This window comes from Triticum urartu, chromosome 7A, assembly GCF_056163025.1.
Source record: "Triticum urartu cultivar PI428250 chromosome 7A, HENAU_Tu73, whole genome shotgun sequence".
NCBI classification, from domain to species: Eukaryota; Viridiplantae; Streptophyta; class Magnoliopsida; order Poales; family Poaceae; genus Triticum; species Triticum urartu.
This window is the reverse complement of record NC_141879.1, coordinates 665,669,284-665,691,213: the sequence shown is the minus strand read 5'-3', so window position 1 is coordinate 665,691,213 and position 21,930 is coordinate 665,669,284. Positions and strand designations below refer to the sequence as shown.

General features: G+C 49.3%; 1 protein-coding gene and 1 pseudogene across 1 annotated transcript; one reads left to right on the top strand and one right to left on the bottom strand.

Annotated features, from left to right (window-relative positions):
* The first annotated feature begins 853 nt into the window (after positions 1-853).
* Positions 854-1,652, top strand: LOC125523837 (polyubiquitin 11 pseudogene; annotated as a pseudogene).
* Positions 1,653-1,788: 136 nt separating this feature from the next.
* On the bottom strand, positions 1,789-3,448 carry LOC125523836 (putative cis-zeatin O-glucosyltransferase). Its single transcript, XM_048688906.2, has one exon. The coding sequence runs from the start codon at positions 3,376-3,378 to the stop codon at positions 1,969-1,971; it is 1,410 nt and encodes a 469-aa protein (XP_048544863.1). The 5' UTR covers positions 3,379-3,448; the 3' UTR covers positions 1,789-1,968.
* Between the last annotated feature and the right edge of the window lie 18,482 nt (positions 3,449-21,930).

Sequence of the window (21,930 nt, the reverse complement as noted above, 5' to 3'; positions counted from 1 at the left end):
CACCGTTGTTAAATAAAATGATTGCATGCATCACTCTAATGCAGAGATCGGGAGCTATCTTTTTTTTTAAAAGATGCGTGCATCGTTTAGTTTCTCCTCTGTCCAAGGCACAGATAGACCAGGCAAGCGGAGAGGACGACTGATGCAGGGAGGACGTAGGCCGGGCGCCCGGCCGGCTTCATTTTCATTGGACCGTGCGTCTGCCGGCTGTGGCGTAGGCGTCCTTGGCCCACTTGACCATGAACCACAGCACGTCGACGACCACGTCGCCATAGCATCCGGTGCTGCCGCGGCCTCTCAGTTTTAGGCCACCGGCGTACGGCGACGGGGCCTTGGCCGGCGGCTGCAGCCACGACGACGCGTCGAAGCCACGGGACTCCCGCTCCTCCTTGTATGACGCGACCGGCGTGCGCCAGGGCTGCGGCCGCGCAGAGGACGAGCGCGGCGACTAGTAGCACAACACGAGCCATCAGTTTCTTCTTCGATCGACGCCAGGAATTGAACTGTGGTAGACAGACGACGCGACCGGTTTATATACACCCACGACCCACCCACGCGCGCGGTCGAGCAACTCGTGTTTAATCAACCTCGACCAGGAACCGCTGACAGAATTACTACGTACGAGCAAGAGCGTTCCGGGCTCCACATTGAACTGCCGCTCCAACGCTCCAATAAACACATGCATCGGTTTTTAAATTCACGGGTACTTTTTTTAATTTCCAAACAATTTTTAAATTGGTGAACTAATTTCAAATTGCAAATATATGAAATTGATGCGTAATTTTAAAATTCATGAATAAATTTCAAATTTGTGAATATTTTTGAATCAGTGAACATTTTCCTAATCCCTGAACCTTTTTTCAAGTTCATGAACCGGCAGAGGCTCATCTTTGTTGCTGATTACAAATATACTGAAGGAGTCCACCCTCCACCTGGTGCTCGGCTCAGGGGTGGTATGCGGATATTCATGAAAACACTCACTCGCAAAACCATCACGCTCGAGGTTGACTCCTCTGATAGGATTGACAATGTCAAGGCGAAGATCCAGGATAAGGAGGGTATCCCGTCGGACCAGCAGCGCCTCATCTTTGTTGGCAAGCAGCTGGAAAGATGGTTGTACCCTAGCTGATTATAACATCCAGAAGGAGTCGACCCTACACCTTGTGTTGAGGCTCCATGGTGGTATGCAAATCTTTGTGAAGACCCTCACTGAAAAGACCATTCACCCTCGAGGTGGAGTCTTCTGACACGATCGACAATGTCAAAGCGAAGATCCAAGACAAGGAGGGCATCCCCCCAGACTAGCAGAGGTTGATCTTTGCCGGCAAGCAACTTGAGGATGGGCGCACTCTTGCTGATTACAACATCCATGCAGAATCAACCTTGCACCTGGTTCTCCGTCTCCGTGGTGGCATACAGATCTTTGTCAAGACCTTGACCGGCAAGACAATTACCCTAGAGGTCAAGTCTTCTGACACGATCGACAATGTGAAGGCCAAGATCCAGGATAAGGGCATCCCACTGGATCAGCAATGTCTGATCTTTGTAGGCAAGCAGCTTGAGGACGGTTGCCCCTTGCTGATTATAATATCCAGAAGGAATCCGCCTTGACCTAGTGCTCCGCCTCCATGGTGGCATGCTGGTTTTCACAATGATTTTCATTTATTGTATGTCTATAAAAATTAGTATACATACATATGAATTGTTTATTAAGACAAATACGATGAATTTATACATGTTCAATCCATGTACCACAATATATATTAGTGGTCAAAGTTCTGCATCAAAGATCGTGCAACTTCAATTCATGCCTTTATATTTTGGGAAAGAGGGAGTACAATTTGAGACGCGGGAAGTATTTGTTTTCTTTAATACACTTGTATCACCTGTATCACCTAGTTAGACGAGCAAGTTTTATCAAAAAAGAGAAAAAAAAGAAGTAGAAGTAGAAAAAGACACGATATAGTATCACCTAGTGAGGTGAGCAACGAAATCCTGCAAATCCTTGCGCGATGAGCCGCCTGCAGCCGCGCAGGCGCGAACGGCCTCCCCGAGCGCCATGGCGCGCCGCCTCATCGCGAGCCCTTCCTCGCCGACCATCGCCGTCTCGATCGCCTGCTGTATGGTCGCCGCCGGCGTCACCTCGCCGTGCTTCTCCCACGGCCTCACCAGGAGGCCGGCCCCGAGGTATTTCTCGACGAACTGCGCGTCCCACGGCTGGTCGGAGTGCATGGGCCACGCGAGGATCGGCTTGCCGTGGCTCATGCTCTCCACGGTCGAGTTCCAGCCGCAGTGGCTCATGAACGCGCCCGTGGCCGGGTGCGCCAGGATCTCCAGCTGCGGCGCCCACCCGGTGATCACCAGCCCCGTGCCCCGGGTCTGCTCGGAGAACTCGGACGCCAGACTCGCGTGCCGGCGGTTGTCGGCGTCGTCGGTGGACACGCTGCCGCGGTCGGCGTCGCGCAGCACCCAGATGAACCGCTGCTTGCTGCCCTGCAGCGCCGCGGCGAGCTCCGCGACCTGCTGACCTCGGAGCGAGGACGTCGAGCCGAACGACACGTAGAGCACCGACGCCGTCGGCTGCTTGTCGAGCCAGTCCAGGCACTCGTGCCGCTTGCCCTGCTTCGCGTCGATCTGCCCCGGCTCCAGCAGAGGGTTCAACGGCCCGACGGCGAAGATCCTCTGGCCGACGGCGGCGAGGGTCTCGGCGAAGGCGTCGACGAACTCGCCCTCGAGCGCGCGGCACGTGTTGGCGACCATGCCGCCGCCGCGCGAGACCGACTGCGCCATGCTGGACTGCCTCTTGGCGCACTCCATGAACTCCCTGGACACGAACCTGTCCATGGGGGCGTACTCGAGGCCGCTGTCCCGCAGGAGGCGGTGCCCGGCGTCCACCATGCCGACCATGTAGGACACGGCGCCGCAGTAGAGCCCGAAGGACTCCCCGTTCGGGAGCAGCTCCGCCTCGACGGCGGCGAAGGCGTTGAGGACGTCGTGCAGGACGACCACGCGGCGGCGAGACGCGGAGAGGTCCCGGAGGAGCGCGGCGAGCGGGGCGGCCGCGCCGGCGACGTAGGCCTCGAACATGGGCATGATGTGGGTGGGGAACGGCGAGGCGGCGTCCGGGTCGGGCGGCGGTGCGGCGAACGCGGGGATGTCGAGCTCGTGGAAGTGGACGGAGCGGAGCGCCGCGTCGTCCCAGCCGTGCACGCGCGCGCGCGCCTGGCGGACGTGCGCCGCGGGCGCCGCGTAGTGCAGGTCCAGGTCCTGCCCGTGAGGCTCCGACGCGAGCTGCAGCGACAGGTGCAGCAGCTGGTTGAGGTGGCCCTGCATCGGGAACGGCACCGCCACCACCGCCACCGACGACTCCATATCCATTGGATCCTCCCTGCCGATGTGTTTGTGCTGCTGAGGAGCGGAGGGGCGGCCGACGGTGCGTATTTATGAGCGGCGTGTCATCGCGGAAGCTTCCCTTCCGTCAGTCCCCAGTGAGCAAATCCGTAGCGCCCACGCTTGTGTTCTTGAGAAGATGCTGCATGACGTAGGCTAAGATCTAAACTTGTTATTCAAAGCATTTCTTGAGGGGAATGGTCAACAATGGCGTCTTGTTGCATGGTGACGAGTGAAGCTTAATATTTTTCTCTATCTTCTTGGAATAGGAAGATAATTGTTATTTAGTGATCAGAAGCTGATGAATGGTCTGTCCTGGTCCGATATTTCCTTGATCAACCAAAAAGATGGTGCCCTCGTGGGCAACCGTGGCGGCGGCATCGCAGAAGCTGCACGGCAGCACAGCATCGTGGGGGCCGGCAATCGGACGGATTTGTTGTCGGCCCTGTGCTGCGGCGGCCGCGCGAAACGGCGACGGATCATCGGTGTGCTGAGTGCTGACCGCTGAGGGCATCTCCAGCCGTTTGCCTCCCCCCCTTCCCAAGAGACATTTTTTTCGCCTTATGAGGGGCTGCCGGCGAGAATTTTTGCTTGGGGGTGAAAAGATCTCCAGCCGTTTCCATCCCCAAGCGAGGCCGTCGAACGCGTAGCAGCTCGCGCCCGCGCCTGGCCGTGGCCGCCCTCCGCTGCTTCGCCCGCGCGTGCACGCACGCACCGGCTCCCCCCCCCCTGCTCGCTCGCGGCCACGGGGACGGCCATTGCGAGGACGAAGAAGACGGAGGCCCTTCCCGCCCCGGCCATGCGCGCGCGAGCCCCTTCCCGGCTATGCGTGCTCCGATCCGGCCACGCGAGCCCCCCGCCATGGCCGCGCGAGCTGCACGCCCAAGCTCACAACGAGCTTCCTGCGGCCGCGCCCAGCCCCGCGCTGCCGAACTCCCCCTGTACGTTCTCTGCCGCGCCCGGCCGTGACCTACAGCGCACGCCCCCACTCGCCGCGCTGCCCCCGCTCCGCTGCTACAGCCTCACTGGTTCGCGCGCCCCTGCCCCTCGTTGTCGTCGTGCCCCGGTCGCTCCCAGCTGTTCCGGGCGCGTCGTGCGTGCCAGCCCCATGCGCCCTGTGCGCCGGCCCGAACCGCCTCTGCTACCCGCCGACAGTCGCCCCGCCCGCGCCTTGCTTCCCGCGTGCGGCCTCGCCCCGGCCCGCCACCCTCTGCTCCACGCCCCCCGCTAGCTCTGCCTCCCTGCGATTCCCCGACGCAGCTCCGCCACCACCGCCGCTCGTCAGTCGCCGTGGCCGTGCTCACCCCCCCCCCCCCCGCACCCACTGCTGTAGCTCCCGCCGGCTCCCTGCATCCCACCTCCGCCCGCTCCTCCTGTCGCCCCCAGCCGCGCCCCACCGCTTGCGGCGGCGTCCGCCTCCGGCCATGCGTGCTCCGCTCCGGCTGTGTGTGTGGTAGGTGGCGGATGGAAAAGAAGAGGAGAGAGGAGAAAGAAAAGAGAGAAAGGAGAGGAGAGAGGGAAGAAAGAGGGGCTGGCAAGTGGGCCTGTGCATGCAAAAAGGCGTCCCCAGCTGCCCCCCAGGGGCCTGGGTTTGGGGTGGGTGTGCCAGCGCTAACTTTCGTCAAATCTGGCGAAAAACAGCTTCCTGGGGGCCCGAGTGGGGCGTTTTTTGCCCGTCGGCGTCTAAAAAGTGGCCTGGGAGGGCGTCTTGGGGGGCCGGCTGGAGATGCCCTGAGGCCTGAGGTAGGTAGCCAATGATGCCTTCACTTGCATACTGTCTACTGAGATACTGTACTACCAAACGGCAAAGTTCAGAAATGAAGTTTCTCTGGAAATCGAAAATGAAGACGATTCTCTCTTGATTTTGTCAAGAAGTGTCCATACTTTGTTGAAGACATTGCCCGGATATGCTCGGACTAGTTTTTTAAGATGAAACTTTGATTTTGTTATTTGGTGGTGGGATCCAGTGACGACGACTCTCCAGTGTCGCTTTCTTTTTGAAGGTGTCCTTGTTGAAGAACCTGGTTGTCCTTGTGTTGCCATGAGATGGTTGATGCGGATATGATCATCTTTGTAGTTTGTCGGATTTGAAACTTCATGGTTTTCTTTTTCCTGGCATAGGCATACTTTTGGTCCTATATGACCTTGCTATTTGCGGATATTTTTTGTATGGGTTGGTGTCGACTGTGTGCATCCAGCTATGTAGAGGCTGGGTGTGCGCTCATTGTTTTAGTGTCTATTTGATGCTTCATTTTGAGTAAATAAAATTCATCCTTTATTAAAATCAAGTGAATTTTTCTGGTCCGTCTTCCATGACGCACTATTGAAAGAAATTAGTGGATGGGGCGCGCCCTGGGCGCGCCTCTTGAGGGGTGAGTTTGCGCACCAATCTAGTTGTTTTAGTTGTTAACGTTTGTGTATAGTACATATGAGCCCCGTTGCTAAAAAAATACATTTAATAGAGCTGCAGCCGTAGAGTGTTCAGTCATAATGTAAGATATGTACATGAAAATGCTGGTCAACTCGTATGACGATTGTTGAAAACTGCAGCAGCAGAGTGTTCCCTCATAAAGCAGAGCAACCTAATAGGTCTGTTAACAGAGAGGTGACAGTCTTACAAGATGGATGGCTGATTAGATACACAGCCATCCTTTCCTCTAGTCAACACAGGCATATAAAAATTGAAAATGAAGATTACCCTCGGCCTCTGCATTAGAGTGATGCATGCAGCCCTAGGCATATCAGATTGCATGCAAAAAAAAACTTACGGAGGTAATAACTGGTTACCACAACTGAAATAAACAACCATGAACATAACAAAAATGCAGATGCCTAAAAACTAATTTACCAATAAATCCAATCTATTTGGTCTAAAACAGGAAGAGTGGATAATGAAAAGAGCAAAATAATCCGTCGTGGATCTTCCTAAAGGTCTTGCGCAGACGGTACAACACATAGATCAGCACGGCCTTCTTGTTCCCTACAACATCTATCTAGATTATCTACTTACATTGCAGTGTTGATGTACATGTCCTTGAGGTCACCCTTGAGCTCCCGATTGCCTTTCTCCAAGTGAAATAAAGCCTACAGATATATTAAGCAGCACAAGCATGTCAAACCTTAACAAACCAAAACGAAAGAGTATTTCTAGATACAGAAACGAAACACATGAATGGCACAAAGCCAACAACAAGAGGGACGCAAGATAGAAGCTCACCTGCACGACGGTAACCTCGAATTTGGAGGGCTCGACGCCCTTGTTCTTCCGGATCTTCTTCCTGGCGGTGTACATCTTGATCAGTGTCGTTACACGAGATGAAATCAAACCTTTCTCTGCATCTTGAATCATATTGCAAATACAAGTGCACGCAATCTGGTAAACAAACTACATTCCTATTTGGTTGTTCTTGCAAAAAATGGTAGTTCTTTGACATGCATAAAACCGACAATTTTGTATGCCAAAATTTCTTTTGCAAACGGAAGGGTGATCCAATAGTACATCGAGGACTTAATGCCCAGCCATCTACAACACCCTCTGGATCAGACCAAAGAAGGTCACACATGGCACCATCATAAGGCACTTTCTGCTTGCAATCTATTATTCTGATCTGTTAGGTGTACATGATAATAAAATAACAGAAATTGAATGCATGAACTACAATGCACAACCAATATATTTCTATTCACATTTGCAATTTGTCCACGTGTCATCTTATATTTTTTGTGCCCAGTACAGCAAGTCTGAATCCAAGCGACACCAGACAATACGTTCATAGCATCAAAACCTAAATAAAAGAAATGAGGTTGGGGGTTGGGGGCAAAGCAACTACCTGAACTCCCAAGAAATCTGCTACTAACCAAAGCTCTGACAGAAATGTGAGGCGACAATCAGCACCGAAGGTAGTTACCTAAAAAATAATTAGGTAGTACACAAAGAATAGTCAATCAGGTGAATGTGAACAAAGAAAAACAAAGCTAAAATCCAAGAAAGAAATACCCAGCAAGGAGCCGAAATAGCCCAAGAAACAAAATCTGAAGATGCATTAGAGGCAAGAAGAAGAAGAAACCAAAAAAAAAGAATAGAACCTGAGCACGGGCAATCTATCATCCTTAAATCTTGGAGAAGAACTCCAAATTTTAACCAGAGGCCCTTTATCATCCTAAATAACTTACCGGGTGTCCGGGTCCATAGAAAATAGATAGCAAATTTATCCAAGTAGAAAAGAAACCTCACTTGAAGTATGACATTACAACAAACGTGTGATGGGCAAATCATACGTAGTGTCATCTCCAGCATGCTTAATTCATCTTAGTAAACAGAGATGCCATCCTAGAATAAAGGAAAAACAAAACAACGAACTAATGTAATAACACGTCTAACAATCTAGAAATAGGGAGCGAGTAAAGGGAAATTATTGAAACATGGGGATGAGCTGATCACAGAGAGTATAACCCAAGGGGTAATAAATCAAAATAAATATCGAGAATATGTGGGAGGAAGTGGCAGCTCTACCTGGGCACGATATGGAGGAGGAGGCAGTGCTATCGACGGCTATTCATCACAGCAACCCTTGGTGACACCACCGGCTGCGCAACTCTGTGTTCATGCAAGGGAGGAGCACATACATAATGAGAGAGAGAGAGAGAGAGTTTACCCGGTGAAGGCGTTATCCTGGGACGCATTTTCTGCTCCCAATCGCTTCTTTTTTCTTTACTTCGGCACAGTAAAACGGGGACGTGGCTATCGCCAGGGTTCACCCTTGACGCACACCTTAATGTGTTTAATTTTTTTGGGTAAGTTCCACTACCCCAACTTGGAGCAAACAGCAAAACCCAACTTTGTAGTTTGTCATACCAAATTCCTCCCCTAGCCGGAGATGAAGAGGGTTGAGTTTAGAAAAATAATGCAAGATACCGGTTTATACCTGTACCGCTTCAAATAAAATGACATGGTAGGATGATTTGCAGGTCACAAGATATCTCAATGTTTTGCAACAATGGCAAGAGTCCACAAATGCCAAGATGATATATAGTAGCATCACCAAACTATAAGTACTCTCCAAAGCCATAGAACAAGGAACTAACGACAATTTTCTTTTTCCACCTATGCATCATACGCGACTAATTTTCTAAAAGTTCCAGTCACTTGATTGTTAACCATCGGCTTGTGATCCAAGCGTTGCAGGCCTTGTTCTTCTTCTAGAAGTCACACCCTATTTTGGTGTTGTTGATAATGTTGTTAGTGAGACTAATGTCAACTAGTAAGTTTATCAAAGGACCTTGGTCTCTTGATGGGTTTATAAGGCATGGTTGACCCCCGCTCTGAAAAGAAAAACAAGCGTCTATTTTTTGAAGACTCGAAGGTTTTGAATTGGTTTCGTTTGAGTCGTATGACAACCGTGGGGATCACACTAAACATTCTAATCCTACCCTTGAAAAAATGGATTAAAAACATTCTTCATGTGATATGTGCTACATACCACATGCACACACGGGTCTAGGGGCCATGCACAAAGGGTCCAAGGAAATATCTCTGGACACCCCGGGGTCATGCTTCTTCTTCCCCTTGCTGTTGGCGCCACCACCATGCATGGCGGTTCTTGATCTTGAGCCACAAAAATATCCTCAAGATCATGGACAGAAGATGGACATAACTCTACACGGGACTCAACCAAGGGCGGCACCACATACTTACTCCCTCCATTCCATAATTCATGTCATGGTTAGTTTTGAACTAAAACCATGACAAGAATTATGGGACGAAGGGCTTCAAGAACCACGGAAAGTCAATGGAGAGGTTAGGAGATAGTGCCAATTTTTGGTTAATAATAAGGCATGGTTGTTTGGTCTTCAAGCGCAAAGAATCATAGTGCAATGTTACAAAAAAATATCTTAATCTTATCAAAACACTCTAGGTGAACTACATCCCTCACGGGTGCCTGTTGCACTTGTGCAATGCTATACTTATCGGGAGCCGATGGGTACGGGTGCCCAAGCAAGTGTGTGCTTCCCTCCTTCCCTTTCGTGTGAAGTAGGTGTGGCTTTTCTCCATGTGAAGTTTCTAGAGTTTTTAAATGTTAAGATATTTGTCCTTTTTAAAAGTTTAAATTTATTGTTTGAAATTCGAAGTTCAGATTTTCAAAACATGAAGTTATAATTTTTTTAAATTGTGAAGTTTTGAAAACCCCCAAAGTTTCAAATATTGGAAGCTAGCAAAGATTTTTTGAAAGCGGGTACAATAATTTCTAAAACTGACTAAAATGAAATTTCAGGTAATAGAAATCGGTATATATGAAAAATATCCCCAAAAGAGGAAAAACAATCTTGTCCCTAGCCTGAAGTGCGACTGCCCCTCAATTAGGCATGTTCCTCTCTCGGGAGGGGTGTGGTGCTGTGATCCCTTAACTTGCCAATACAACCATGTGTGATTTTCATTTTCAGACCTCTTTTCTTTTTCATTAGCGTTTTTTGCGGTGCTCCTATGCTAAAAATAGTTATCACTACTTCTTGGAATTTTACTCTTGGGGGTTAATGGGAGTCGGTAGCTAGACAATCTGACGGATCGAAGATTTAACCAAAAAAATCGATAAGAGAAATAATTAACAATAATTTATAACAGAGAAAAAAGATTTTATAGAGTTTGCAGCACCTGACACGCAGACTGTCGGTGTCAAGACCGGCGGATCTCGGGTAGGGGGTCCCGAACTGTGCGTCTAAGGCGGATGGTAACAGGAGGCGGGGGACACGATGTTTACCCAGGTTCGAGCCCTCTCTCTATGGAGGTAATACCCTACTTCCTGCTTGATTGATCTTGATGATATGAGAATTACGAGAGTTGATCTACCACGAGATTGTAGAGGCTAAACCCTAGAAGCTAGCCTATGGTATGATTGTTGTTGTCCTACGGACTAAACCCTCCGGTTTATATAGACACTGAAGGGGGCTAGGGTTACACAGAGTCGGTTACAATGGGAGGAGATCTACATATCCGTATCGCCAAGCTTGCCTTCCACGCCAAGGAGAGTCCCATCCGGACACGAGACAAAGTCTTCAATCTTGTATCTTCATAGTCCAACAGTCCGGCCAAAGGGTATAGTCCGGCTGTCCGGATACTCCCTAATCCAGGACTCCCTCAGTAGCCCCTGAACCAGGCTTTAATGATGATGAGTCCGGCGCGCAGATTGTCTTTGGCATTGCAAGGTGCGTTCCTCCTCCGAATACTCCATAAAAGATTTTGAACACAAGGTGTAACACCCCGGATGTAACTTTCCCAATTTGTACTCCAACTCTTGCCGTTTCGGCGTTAAGTTATTTTATTTTCTCGGGTTCGGGTTTTTGTCTCCGTGTGTTGTTATCGTTGTCATGCATCTCATATCATGTCATCATGTGCATTGCATTTGCATACGTGTTCATCTCATGCATCCGAGCATTTTCCCCGTTGTCCGTTTTGCATTCCGGCGCTTCGTTCTCCTCTGGTGGTCATTTCTACCTTTCTTTCGTGTGTGGGGATTAAACATTTCCGGATTGGACCGAGACTTGCCAAGCGGCCTTGGTTTACTACCGGTAGACCGCCTGTCAAGTTTCGTATCGTTTGGACTTCGTTTGATACTCCAACGGTTAACCGAGGGACCGAAAAGGCCTCGTGTGTGTTGCAGCCCAACACCCCTCCAATCTGGCCCAAAACCCACCTAAGCTTCCTCCATCATCTAGAGCCTTCGATCCTGATCGCGTGGCCGAAAACTGCACCTCATTTGGACTCTCCTAGCTCCCTCTATGCCTATAAATAGGTCCTCCTCGAAAATCTCGGATCCCCCTCCCCGAAACCCTAAAAAAATCGCCTCCGCGCCGTCCGGACACGTCCGTTCGGGCCGTACACGTCCGCCGCCGACCCCTCGCCCAACCGCGGCTTGCCACGTCATCGCCGCCAGTCCGCCGCCGCCCGAGGCCCGCGGAGCCCGGTCCGGGCCCCCGCGGCCCATCCCGCCGCCGCCGCATGGGGGCGCCCGCCCGCGGTCGCCTCGCTGCCGCCACCACGCGCCGTCGCCGGATCTCCGTCGCCCCGCCGCCACAGGTCGCCGCCGTGGCTCCGCCGCCCCGCCGCAGCTGCCTCCCCGCGCCGCCTCGCCTCCCCGCCGCCGGATCCGGCCGGGAGAGGCCGGGGCAACCTTCCCCTCGCCTCCCCGCCGCTCCGTCAAGCTCGCCGGAGCCGAGAGAGCTCGCCGGACTCGCCTCGGATTGCGTGACACCAAAACCCTAGATCTGGTGGTTCCTTTTTTTCTCTAAGTCCCCGGAATTTTCTAGTCCATATGCTCATGTTCTTAGCCTCGTAACTTTTCATCCGTAGCTCCGATTCATGCATATAGCATATCAAAATGTTCATCTCAGAGAATACATCATTTCTTTCCATTGCATCATTTTCATTTGAGTTCATCTTGATGCCTGACATGCTGTTAGAAGAGGGCTACTTGAGATAATTGTCAGATCTGCTGCTCCATTTAGCTTTTTGTCATTTTTTCCATGTTTAATGTGTGCATGATATGCCCTGATGCTCTACATATGTTTTGTTAAGGGTTTTGTCATCTTTCCAGAGGTGCAACCCATTTATTTTTGTGATGTGTGTGGTGACTAGTGCAAGCTTGCCAAGTGGTGCACTTGGTAATTCTGTTTTCAGGGACTTGGCAATTCCACTAAGTCCTTGATCTGCTTATCTTGTCATGACTTGCACCGTAGTGAGTGCATCGAGCTCGTAAACATGCCTACTTGATATCTGTTTTCAGCATGTTCCAGTTTTCACTAAGTCTGTGATCTGCTCAGCCCCTCTTATAGCGTTGCTAGTTGCAGGTGAAGATTGGAGGTCGTTCCTTGTTGGAACATTTATTTACTTGTTGGGATATCATTATATTGCTATGTTATCTTAATGCATCCATATACTTGGTAAAGGGTGGAAGGCTCGGCCTCTCGCCTAGTGTTTTGTTCCACTCTTGCCGCCCTAGTTTCCGTCGTATCGGTGTTATGTTCCCAGATTTTGCGTTCCTTACGCGGTTGGGTTATAATGGGAACCCCTTGATAGTTCGCCTTGATTAAAGCTTTTCCAGCAATGCCCAACCTTGGTTTTATCATTTGCCACCTAGCCTTTTCTTTCCCTTGGGTTCTGCAGACTCAAGGGTCATCTTTATTTTAAACCCCCCCGGGCCAGTGGTCCTCTGAGTGTTGGTCCAACCGAGCGATGTCCGGGGCTACCAGGGGCAACTCTGGGCTGGCCTACCCGGCGTCTTGCTCATCTGAGTGTGCCCTGAGAACGAGATATGTGCAGCTCCTATCGGGATTTGTTGGCACATTCGGGCGGTGTTGCTGGTCTTGTTTTAACCTGTCGAAGTGTCTTGAAGAACCGAGATACCGAGTCTGATCGAAACGTCTTGGGAGGAGGTCTATTCCTTAGTTGACCGTGAGAGCTTGTCATGGGCTAAGTTGGGACTCCCCTGCAGGGTTTTGAACTTTCGAAAGCCGTGCCCGCGGTTATGGGCAGATGGGAATTTGTTAATGTCCGGTTGTAGATAACTTGAACCTTAACTTAATTAAAATGAATCAACTGAGTGTGTTACCGTGATGGCCTCTTCTCGGCGGAGTCCGGGAAGTGGACATGGTGTTGGAGTAATGTTTGTGCAGGTTGCTCTCTAGTTTCTCGCTCGTGCTTTGCCTCCTCTTCTCGCTCTCTTTTGCGTATAAGATAGCCACCATACTTGCTAGTCGCTTGCTGCAGCTCCACATATTTTACCTTACCATACCTATAAGCTTAAATAGTCTTGATCGCGAGGGTGCGAGATTGCTGAGTCCCTGTGGCTCACAGATTACTATTACACCAGATGCAAGTCCTGATGATTCCGCTCCAGGAGACGCGTTTGAGCTCAAGTGGGAGTTTGACGAAGACTCTCAACGTTACTATGTTTCCTTTCCTGATGATCAGTAGTGGTGCCCAGTTGGGGGTGATTGGGACCGTGTCGCATGTTGGGTTATCTTTTATTTTGGCGCTGTAGTCGGGCCATGAGTGTTTGGATGATGTAATGTTATTTATGTACTTGATTGACGTGGCGAGTGTAAGCCAACTATGTTATCTCCCCTTTTTATTATCATATCACATGTGATGTTGTGAAGATTGCCTAACTTGCGACATAGGCCTTCAATGCGATTATGCCTCTAAGCCGTGCCTCGACACGTGGGAGATATAGTCGCATCGAGGGTGTTACAAGTTGGTAATCAGAGCGTTCCCCGACCTTAGGAGCCCCATTGCTTGATCGTTTTTAGCGGCCGAGTTGTGTCTAGAAAAATGTTTTGAGTCATTTAGGAATTATATATCGGAGAGTTTAGGAATTCTTTTTACTTCCCAGTCTCCTCATCGCTCTGGTAAGGCATCCCGACGTAGAGTTTTGACTCTTCTCTCCTCAAATTTCACAAATTTTTTTTAGGATCACGTGGGTATCTTGGAATCGTTTCGATGGTTTTATGATGAGAACATTGTATTGGTGCCTCCTATCAGGGGTTTAGTGGAAGTGTCCCGGGGAGTTGAGCTTTAAGGTGTTGTCATCATAATTTTATCGTTGCAGTTCTGGAATACCTAAGTTTAGTACGCCGACATCGAAAATCTCTTTTATGCGGTTCGTTGGTGAGATAACCTCGACGCCACCCAGTACTGGGGCGGGAGTTCGGGAGTATCACCATAACTTGTATAACGGATGCTTTTCGAAGGTTGAGGTAGATGGTTTACGAAGTTTTCTTGGTTATGTGTTGAAGGATGGATACAGCTGGATGTAGGAATTGCTAGTTTGGGTGAGATATTATGCTTCCCCTGTATCCCCAACACCTGATTGCATAACCGGAAAGGTTCGGGAGTTTCATAGGTGGGAATTCTAGTAGCTCTAGTTCTTCTTCCACGGATATTGGTTTGAGATTGGGATTTCTTACCGATTATTCGTTCTTGATCCGTACCTTGTTGATTTATTTCTCTACCTTAATTCTACGTGGCTTCTCAATTTATGGATATGTGACCATTTCAAGAGGAATGCGTTCGTCCATTTTGTTCGGATGTGAAGACTATATGTTGCAATTTTCATTCCGTTGGATTCAGCTTCAATATTTGTCTATCAATGTGCTAATGGATGTCAACCTCTTCAGGATGGCTCCTCCAACGCGCATGACTCCGAATCCTAATCCGCCACCACCTCCACCTCCTCCGGAGGCATGGCAAGATGTGATGGCCGCAACCAATGCAAACACACAGTTGATCATGCAAATTCTCCAAGAGCGCAATCAAGGCAACCAAGGGAACCAAGGCAACAATCAGAATCACTTTGCTACACTCAACCAGTTCCTTGCTAATGGGCCAAAGACTTTCAGCAATTGTGTTGAGGCAACCGATGCTGACGATTGGCTAGTGGATCTGTGCAAGCATTTCGAGTGCAGTAACGTCAGACCTGAGGACTTTGTCAAGTTCGCTTCCTTCCAACTCAAAGATCAAGCTACAGAATGGTTCCAGCAGTACAAGGATTCCAGAGGTGGACATGTTATCACCTGGGATGATTTCCGTCGAGATTTCCGAGCTCATCATATTCCCCAGAGCGTGGTTGAAAGCAAGCGTGAGGAATTCCACAACCTGAAGCAAGGCTCTTTGTCTGTCTATGACTACAACAAGTTGTTTCAGAAGCTCGCCCGCTTTGCCAAGCAGGACGTCCCTGATGAGAAGAGCATGATATATCAGTTCAGGGGTGGTCTCAGAGAAGAAATTCAGCTAGCTCTTGTTCTCTTCGAGCCTTTGAGATACGATGAGTTCTACAACATGGCACTGAAGCAAGAGGCTGCTCAGTTGAGGTGTGATGCTTCCAAGAAGCGAGTCAGAGATGTTACTCCTTCTTCCTCTACTCAAGTGGCCAAGCAGCAGAAGTATTGGCTTCCTTCTCCTCCGTTCTGTCAGCCGTATCAGCAGAAGAGCAAAGGTGGCAGTGGATCTTCCCACCCACCCAACCCTGGCTTTCAGAACAAGACTTCGTCTCAAGCTCCAAGATCGAGTGCTCCGTATCACCGTCCGCTTTCAGAGGTCACGTGCAACAAGTGCCAACAGAAGGGTCACTATGCCAACAAGTGTTTCAACCAGAGGCGTCTTCCTCCTCCTCCTCCTGTCAGATCGGCAAGTACAACTGTGGTCAAGCATAACCCCAAGTCCGCCAAGGTCAACTTGCTGAATGCAGCTCAGGCAGAGGACTCACCAGATGTGATCATGGGTAACCTTCCTGTTAATGAAATTCCCGCAAGAGTTCTTTTTGACACGGGTGCATCTTTATCGTTTTTATCGAAGCCTTTTGCATCTATGCATGATGTGCATACTATTGATTTGCCTAAGCCGATAGCGGTTCTTCTCCGAGTTTGTTCATGAACACCAAAATGATGGCTCCGGATGTTACTATCACTTTGGGCGATTACAAGTTTCTTTCTTCTCCAATGGTTCTTGGTAACTCGGATATTGATCCTATTCTCGGAATGGATTGGCTTTCTAAGCACAAGGCTCAGCTTGATTGTGCAGCCAGGCAGATTCAATTGACTCATTTGTCTGAGGATATAATTGTCTTTGCCGCTCATGATGATACCATCCGTCTGTTTTCTCTCAATGAGAAGGGTGAATTGGATGCTATCTCGCAAATTCCAGTCGTTTGCGAATATCAAGACGTCTTCCCAGAAGAGCTTCCAGGAATGCCTCCGCACCGGCCAGTTGAATTCATTATTGATCTTGAGCCCGGCACGGAACCTGTGTGCAAACGTCCTTACAAGCTAGGACCTGAAGAGCTGAAGGAGCTGAAGAAGCAACTCGATATTCAAGAGAAAATGGGTCTCATCCGACCTAGTTCTTCTCCGTGGGGTTGTGGTGTTCTTTTTGTGAAGAAGAAGGATGGAACGGACCGACTTTGTGTTGATTACCGCCCATTGAACAAGAAGACCATCAAGAACAAATACCCACTTCCTAACATCAATGAGCTGTTCGAACAACTCAAAGGTGCCCAAGTATTCTCCAAGCTTGATCTCCGTATGGGTTATCATCAGATTCGAATCCATGAGCAAGATATTCCCAAGACGGCTTTCAGGACAAGCTTTGGTTCATATGAATACACTGTCATGTCTTTTCGTCTCGTCAACGCTCCTCCGACGTTCTCTCGCATGATGAAGTTCATCTTCAACGCCTACACCAATGACTTCGTTTTGGTCTATCTCGACGACATTCTGGTTTTCTCGAAGAATAAGGAAGATCATGCCAAGCACTTGCGTTTGGTACTCGATAAGCTCAGGGAACACAAGTTCTACGCCAAGTTCTCCAAGTGTGAATTTTGGCTCGATGAGGTTCTTTATCTTGGTCATATCATCTCTGCCAAGGGCATTGCCGTGAATCCTGAGAAGGTGTCTGCAATTGTGAATTGGGAACCTCCTCAGAACGTGAAGCAACTCCGTAGCTTCCTCGGTCTCGCAAGCTATTGCCGAAGATTCGTTGAAAACTTTTCTAAGATCGCGAAGCCTCTCTCAAATCTTCTCCAGAAGCACATCAAGTACGTTTGGTCTCCGGAGTGTGACATTTCTTTCAACACTTTGAAAGAGAAATTGATCACTGCTCTAGTTCTCACTCCGCCTGATGAATCCAAGCCGTACGAGGTCTTTTGTGATGCCTCTCTCCAAGGTCTTGGCGCAGTTTTGATGCAAGAGAAGAAATTTGTTGCTTATACCTCTCGCCAATTGAAGCCTAATGAGAAGAACTACCCCACTCATGATCTCGAGTTGGCGGCAGTTGTGCATGCTCTTTTGACTTGGAGACATCTTCTATTGGGAAGAAAAGTGGACATTTTCACTGATCACAAGAGTCTTAAGTACATCTTCACTCAGCCTAAGCTCAACCTCAGGCAAACTCGATGGGTCGAAATGATTCAAGAATATAATCCGAGTATTGAGTATACTCCAGGCAAGGCCAATGTGATTGCTGACGCATTGAGCAGGAAAGCTTATTGCAACAGTCTGATTCTCAAGCCTTATCAACCCGAGCTTTGTGAAGCTTTCCACAAACTTAATCTGCAAGTTGTTTCTCAAGGTTTCCTCGCCAACCTTCAAGTCTCTCCTACATTGGAAGACCAGATTCGCCAAGCCCAGCTTCTTGATGCTATGGTGAAAAAGGTGAAGATTGGGATTGCCAAGAGTCAACCCAAGTACAAGTTCTACCGCCTTGATGACAAGGATACTCTCTTCTTCGAGGATCGTATTGTTGTACCCAAAGGCGACCTCCGTAAAGTGATCATGAACGAGGCTCATAATTCTTTCCTCTCCATCCATCCTGGGAGCACGAAGATGTATCAGGACCTTAAGCAAGCTTATTGATGGACTCGAATGAAGCGCGAGATTGCTCAATTCATGAATGAATGTGATGTTTGCAGAAGAGTGAAGGCAGAACACCAAAGGCCAGCAGGTCTCCTCCAACCTCTTGCCATTCCAGAATGGAAGTTTGACCACATTGAAATGGACTTTGTGACTGGGTTTCCAAAGTCCAAGCGTGGCAATGATGCTATATTCGTTGTCATCGACAAACTCACCAAAGTGGCTCACTTTCTGCCTATCAAAGAGTCGATCACTGCAGCTCAATTGGCGGAACTCTATACCTCTCGAATTGTCTCACTGCACGTTATTCCTCAAGTGATCTCTTCAAACCGTGGCAGCATCTTTACATCCAAGTTTTGGGATTCTTTTTAGAATGCCATGGGAACTAATATCCGCTTCAGCACAGCTTTCCATCCTCAAACTAGCGGTCAAGTCGAGCGTGTCAACCAGATTCTTGAAGATATGCTCAGGGCTTGTGTGATCTCCTTCGGCATGAAGTGGGAGGATTGTCTTCCTTATGCTGAATTCTCCTACAACAACAGTTTTCAAGCAAGTTCGGGCAAGGCCCCATTTGAAATTCTGTATGGCAGGAAGTGCCGTACCCCTCTCAACTGGTCTGAAACCGGTGAACGTCAGCTTTTGGGTAATGACTTAATCACAGAAGCAGAGGAAATGTGCAAAGTCATTCATGATAACCTCAAACCAGCCCAACCCCGCCAGAAGAGCTACTATAATAATAAGCACCGTGATTTGGCTTTCGAGATCGGAGATCATGTTTACCTCCGCGTCTCTCCTATGAAAGGTACTCGTCGCTTCGGTATCAAAGGGAAGCTTGCTCCCAGATACGTGGGACCTTTCAAGATTGTCAGCAAGAGAGGCGACCTCGCCTATCAACTCGAGCTTCCTTCAAACTTTGCAAATGTTCATGATGTGTTCCATGTCTCTCAGCTTCGAAAGTGCTTCAAGACTCCTGACCGCACTGTCAACTTCGAGGACATTGAGCTCCGAGAAGATCTCTCTTATCGTGAGCACCCAGTTGCTAATCTTGAAGAGACTGAACGCAAGACTCGCAAGAAGTCAATCAAATTTCTCAAAGTCAAGTGGTCACACCATTCCGACCGTGAAGCTACCTGGGAACGCGAGGATCACCTCCGTTCTGAATACCTGACGTTCTTTCAGTCCTAGATCTCGGGACGAGATCCTTTCGTAGTGGTGGAGTGTTGTAACACCCCGGATGTAACTTTCCCAATTTGTACTCCAACTCTTGCAGTTTCGGTGTTAAGTTATTTTATTTTCTCGGGTTCGGGTTTTTGTCTCCGTGTGTTGTTATCGTTGTCATGCATCTCATATCATGTCATCATGTGCATTGCATTTGCATACGTGTTCATCTCATGCATCCGAGCATTTTCCCCGTTGTCCGTTTTGCATTCCGGCGCTTCGTTCTCCTCCGGTGGTCATTTCTACCTTTCTTTCGTGTGTGGGGATTAAACATTTCCGGATTGGACCGAGACTTGCCAAGCGGCCTCGGTTTACTACCGGTAGACCACCTGTCAAGTTTCGTATCGTTTGGACTTCGTTTGATACTCCAACGGTTAACCGAGGGACCGAAAAGGCCTCGTGTGTGTTGCAGCCCAACACCCCTCCAATTTGGCCCAAAACCCACCTAAGCTTCCTCCATCATCCAGAGCGTTCGATCCCGATCGCGTGGCCAAAAACCGCACCTCATTTGGACTCTCCTAGCTCCCTCTATGCCTATATATAGGTCCTCCTCGAAAATCTCGGACCCCCCTCCCCGAAACCCTAAAAAAATCGCCTCCGCGCCGGCCGGACATGTCCGTCCAGTCCGGACACGTCCGCCGCCGACCCCTCGCCCAACCGCGGCTTGCCACGTCATCGCCGCCAGTCCGCCGCCGCCCGAGGCCCGCAGAGCCCCGTCCGGGCCCCTGCGGCCCATCCCGCCGCCGCCGCCGCACGGGGGCGCCCGCCCGCGGTCGCCTCACCGCCGCCACCACGCGCCGTCACCGGATCTCCGTCGCCCCGCCGCCATAGGTCGCCGCCGCGGCTCCGCCGCCCCGCCGCAGCCGCCTCCCCGCGCCGCCTCGCCTCCCCACCGCCGGATCCGGCCGGGAGAGGCCGGGGAAACCTCCCCTCGCCTCCCCGCCGCTCCGTCAAGCTCGCCAGAGCCGAGGGAGCTCGCCGGACTCACCTCGGATTGCGTGCCACCGAAACCCTAGATCTGGTGGTTCCTTTTTTTCTCTAAGTCCTCGGAATTTTCTAGTCCATATGCTCATGTTCTTAGCCTCGTAACTTTGCATCCGTAGCTCCGATTCATGCATATAGCATATCAAAATGTTCATCTCAAAGAGTACATCATTTCTTTCCATTGCATCATTTTCATTTGAGTTCATTTTGATGCCTGAAATGCTGTTAGAAGAGGGCTACTTGAGATAATTGTCAGATCTGCTGCTCCATTTAGCTTTTTGTCATTTTTGCCATGTTTAATGTGTGCATGATATGCCCTGATGCTCTACATATGTTTTGTTAAGGGTTTTGTCATCTTTCCAGAGGTGCAACCCATGTATTTTTGTGATGTGTGTGGTGACTAGTGCAAGCTTGCCAAGTGGTGCACTTGGTAATTCTGTTTTCAGGGACTTGGCAATTCCACTAAGTCCTTGATCTACTTATCTTGTCATGACTTGCACCGTAGTGAGTGCATCGAGCTCGTAAACATGCCTACTTGATATCTGTTTTCAGCATGTTCCAGTTTTCACTAAGTCTGTGATCTGGTTATGTTTTTGCTATGTTCACATGCTTGCAATTGTATTTTCTGATCCCTTTTGGCTCAAGGTCACTAAGGGACTTTTGTTAAGCTATTTGAGTAACTCCATGCCATGATTTACTTTGCCATGTTCAGGTCCTGTAGCATATAGTTTTGTTGCTCCAAAGAGTGCTACCTGATCTGAAATTCCAGACAAGTGTTAATTTCACTAAGTCTGAGATCTGTTTGCCATATGCATTTTTTGCCATGCTTGTTTGAACCTGTTAATGGATGAATTGGCTGTAGCTCAGTGCTAGACTTTTGTTAAGCATCTTGAATGCATCCCTTCCATGTATTTTGTTGTCATGTTTGGGTGCTGTAGCATGTTCATCTCATTGCATTTAGATGGCTACTTGCTGTAAATCACAGACCGGTGCCATATTTGAATCGCTTGCCATTTCCAAACCATAACTCCGATTCCGGCGTTCTTTATATCGTTTTCAAGCGATTTCATCTCATATTTCCAGTGGCACCCTTGGATTTCCAAGTTGAGGCCAGGTTCTTGCATTTCCTGTCATATCTTGCATTTGCATCCCGCATCGCATCCCGCATAGCATATCATCTTTGCATCATCTTGTTTGATCCTTGCACGTGGTTGATTGTGTCCTTGTTGCTTGTTTTTCTTGTTTGGGTAGAGCCGGGAGACAAGTTCGCTAACGAGGAGCCCGTTGAGTTTGCTTTCGAGGATCCAGTCAACTCTGACAACTATGCAGGCAAGATGATCATACCCTCGAAATCACTACTATCTTTGCTATGCTAGTTTGCTCGCTCTTTTGCTATGCCAATTGCTACGATGCCTACCACTTGCTTTCAAGCCTCCCAAATTTCCATGTCAAACCTCTAACCCACCATGACCTAGCAAACCGTTGATTGGCTATGTTACCGCTTTGCTCAGCCCCTCTTATAGCGTTGCTAGTTGCAGGTGAAGATTGGAGGCCGTTCCTTGTTGGAACATTTATTTACTTGTTGGGATATCATTATATTGCTATGTTATCTTAATGCATCTATATACTTGGTAAAGGGTGGAAGGCTCGGCCTCTCGCCTAGTGTTTTGTTCCACTCTTGCCGCCCTAGTTTCCGTCATATCGGTGTTATGTTCCCGGATTTTGCGTTCCTTACGCGGTTGGGTTATAATGGGAACCCCTTGATAGTTCACCTTGATTAAAGCTTTTCCAGCAATGCCCAACCTTGGTTTTATCATTTGCCACCTAGCTTTTCTTTCCCTTGGGTTCTGCAGACTCAAGGGTCATCTTTATTTTAAACCCCCCGGGCCAGTGCTCCTCTGAGTGTTGGTCCAACCGAGCGATGTCTGGGGCTACCAGGGG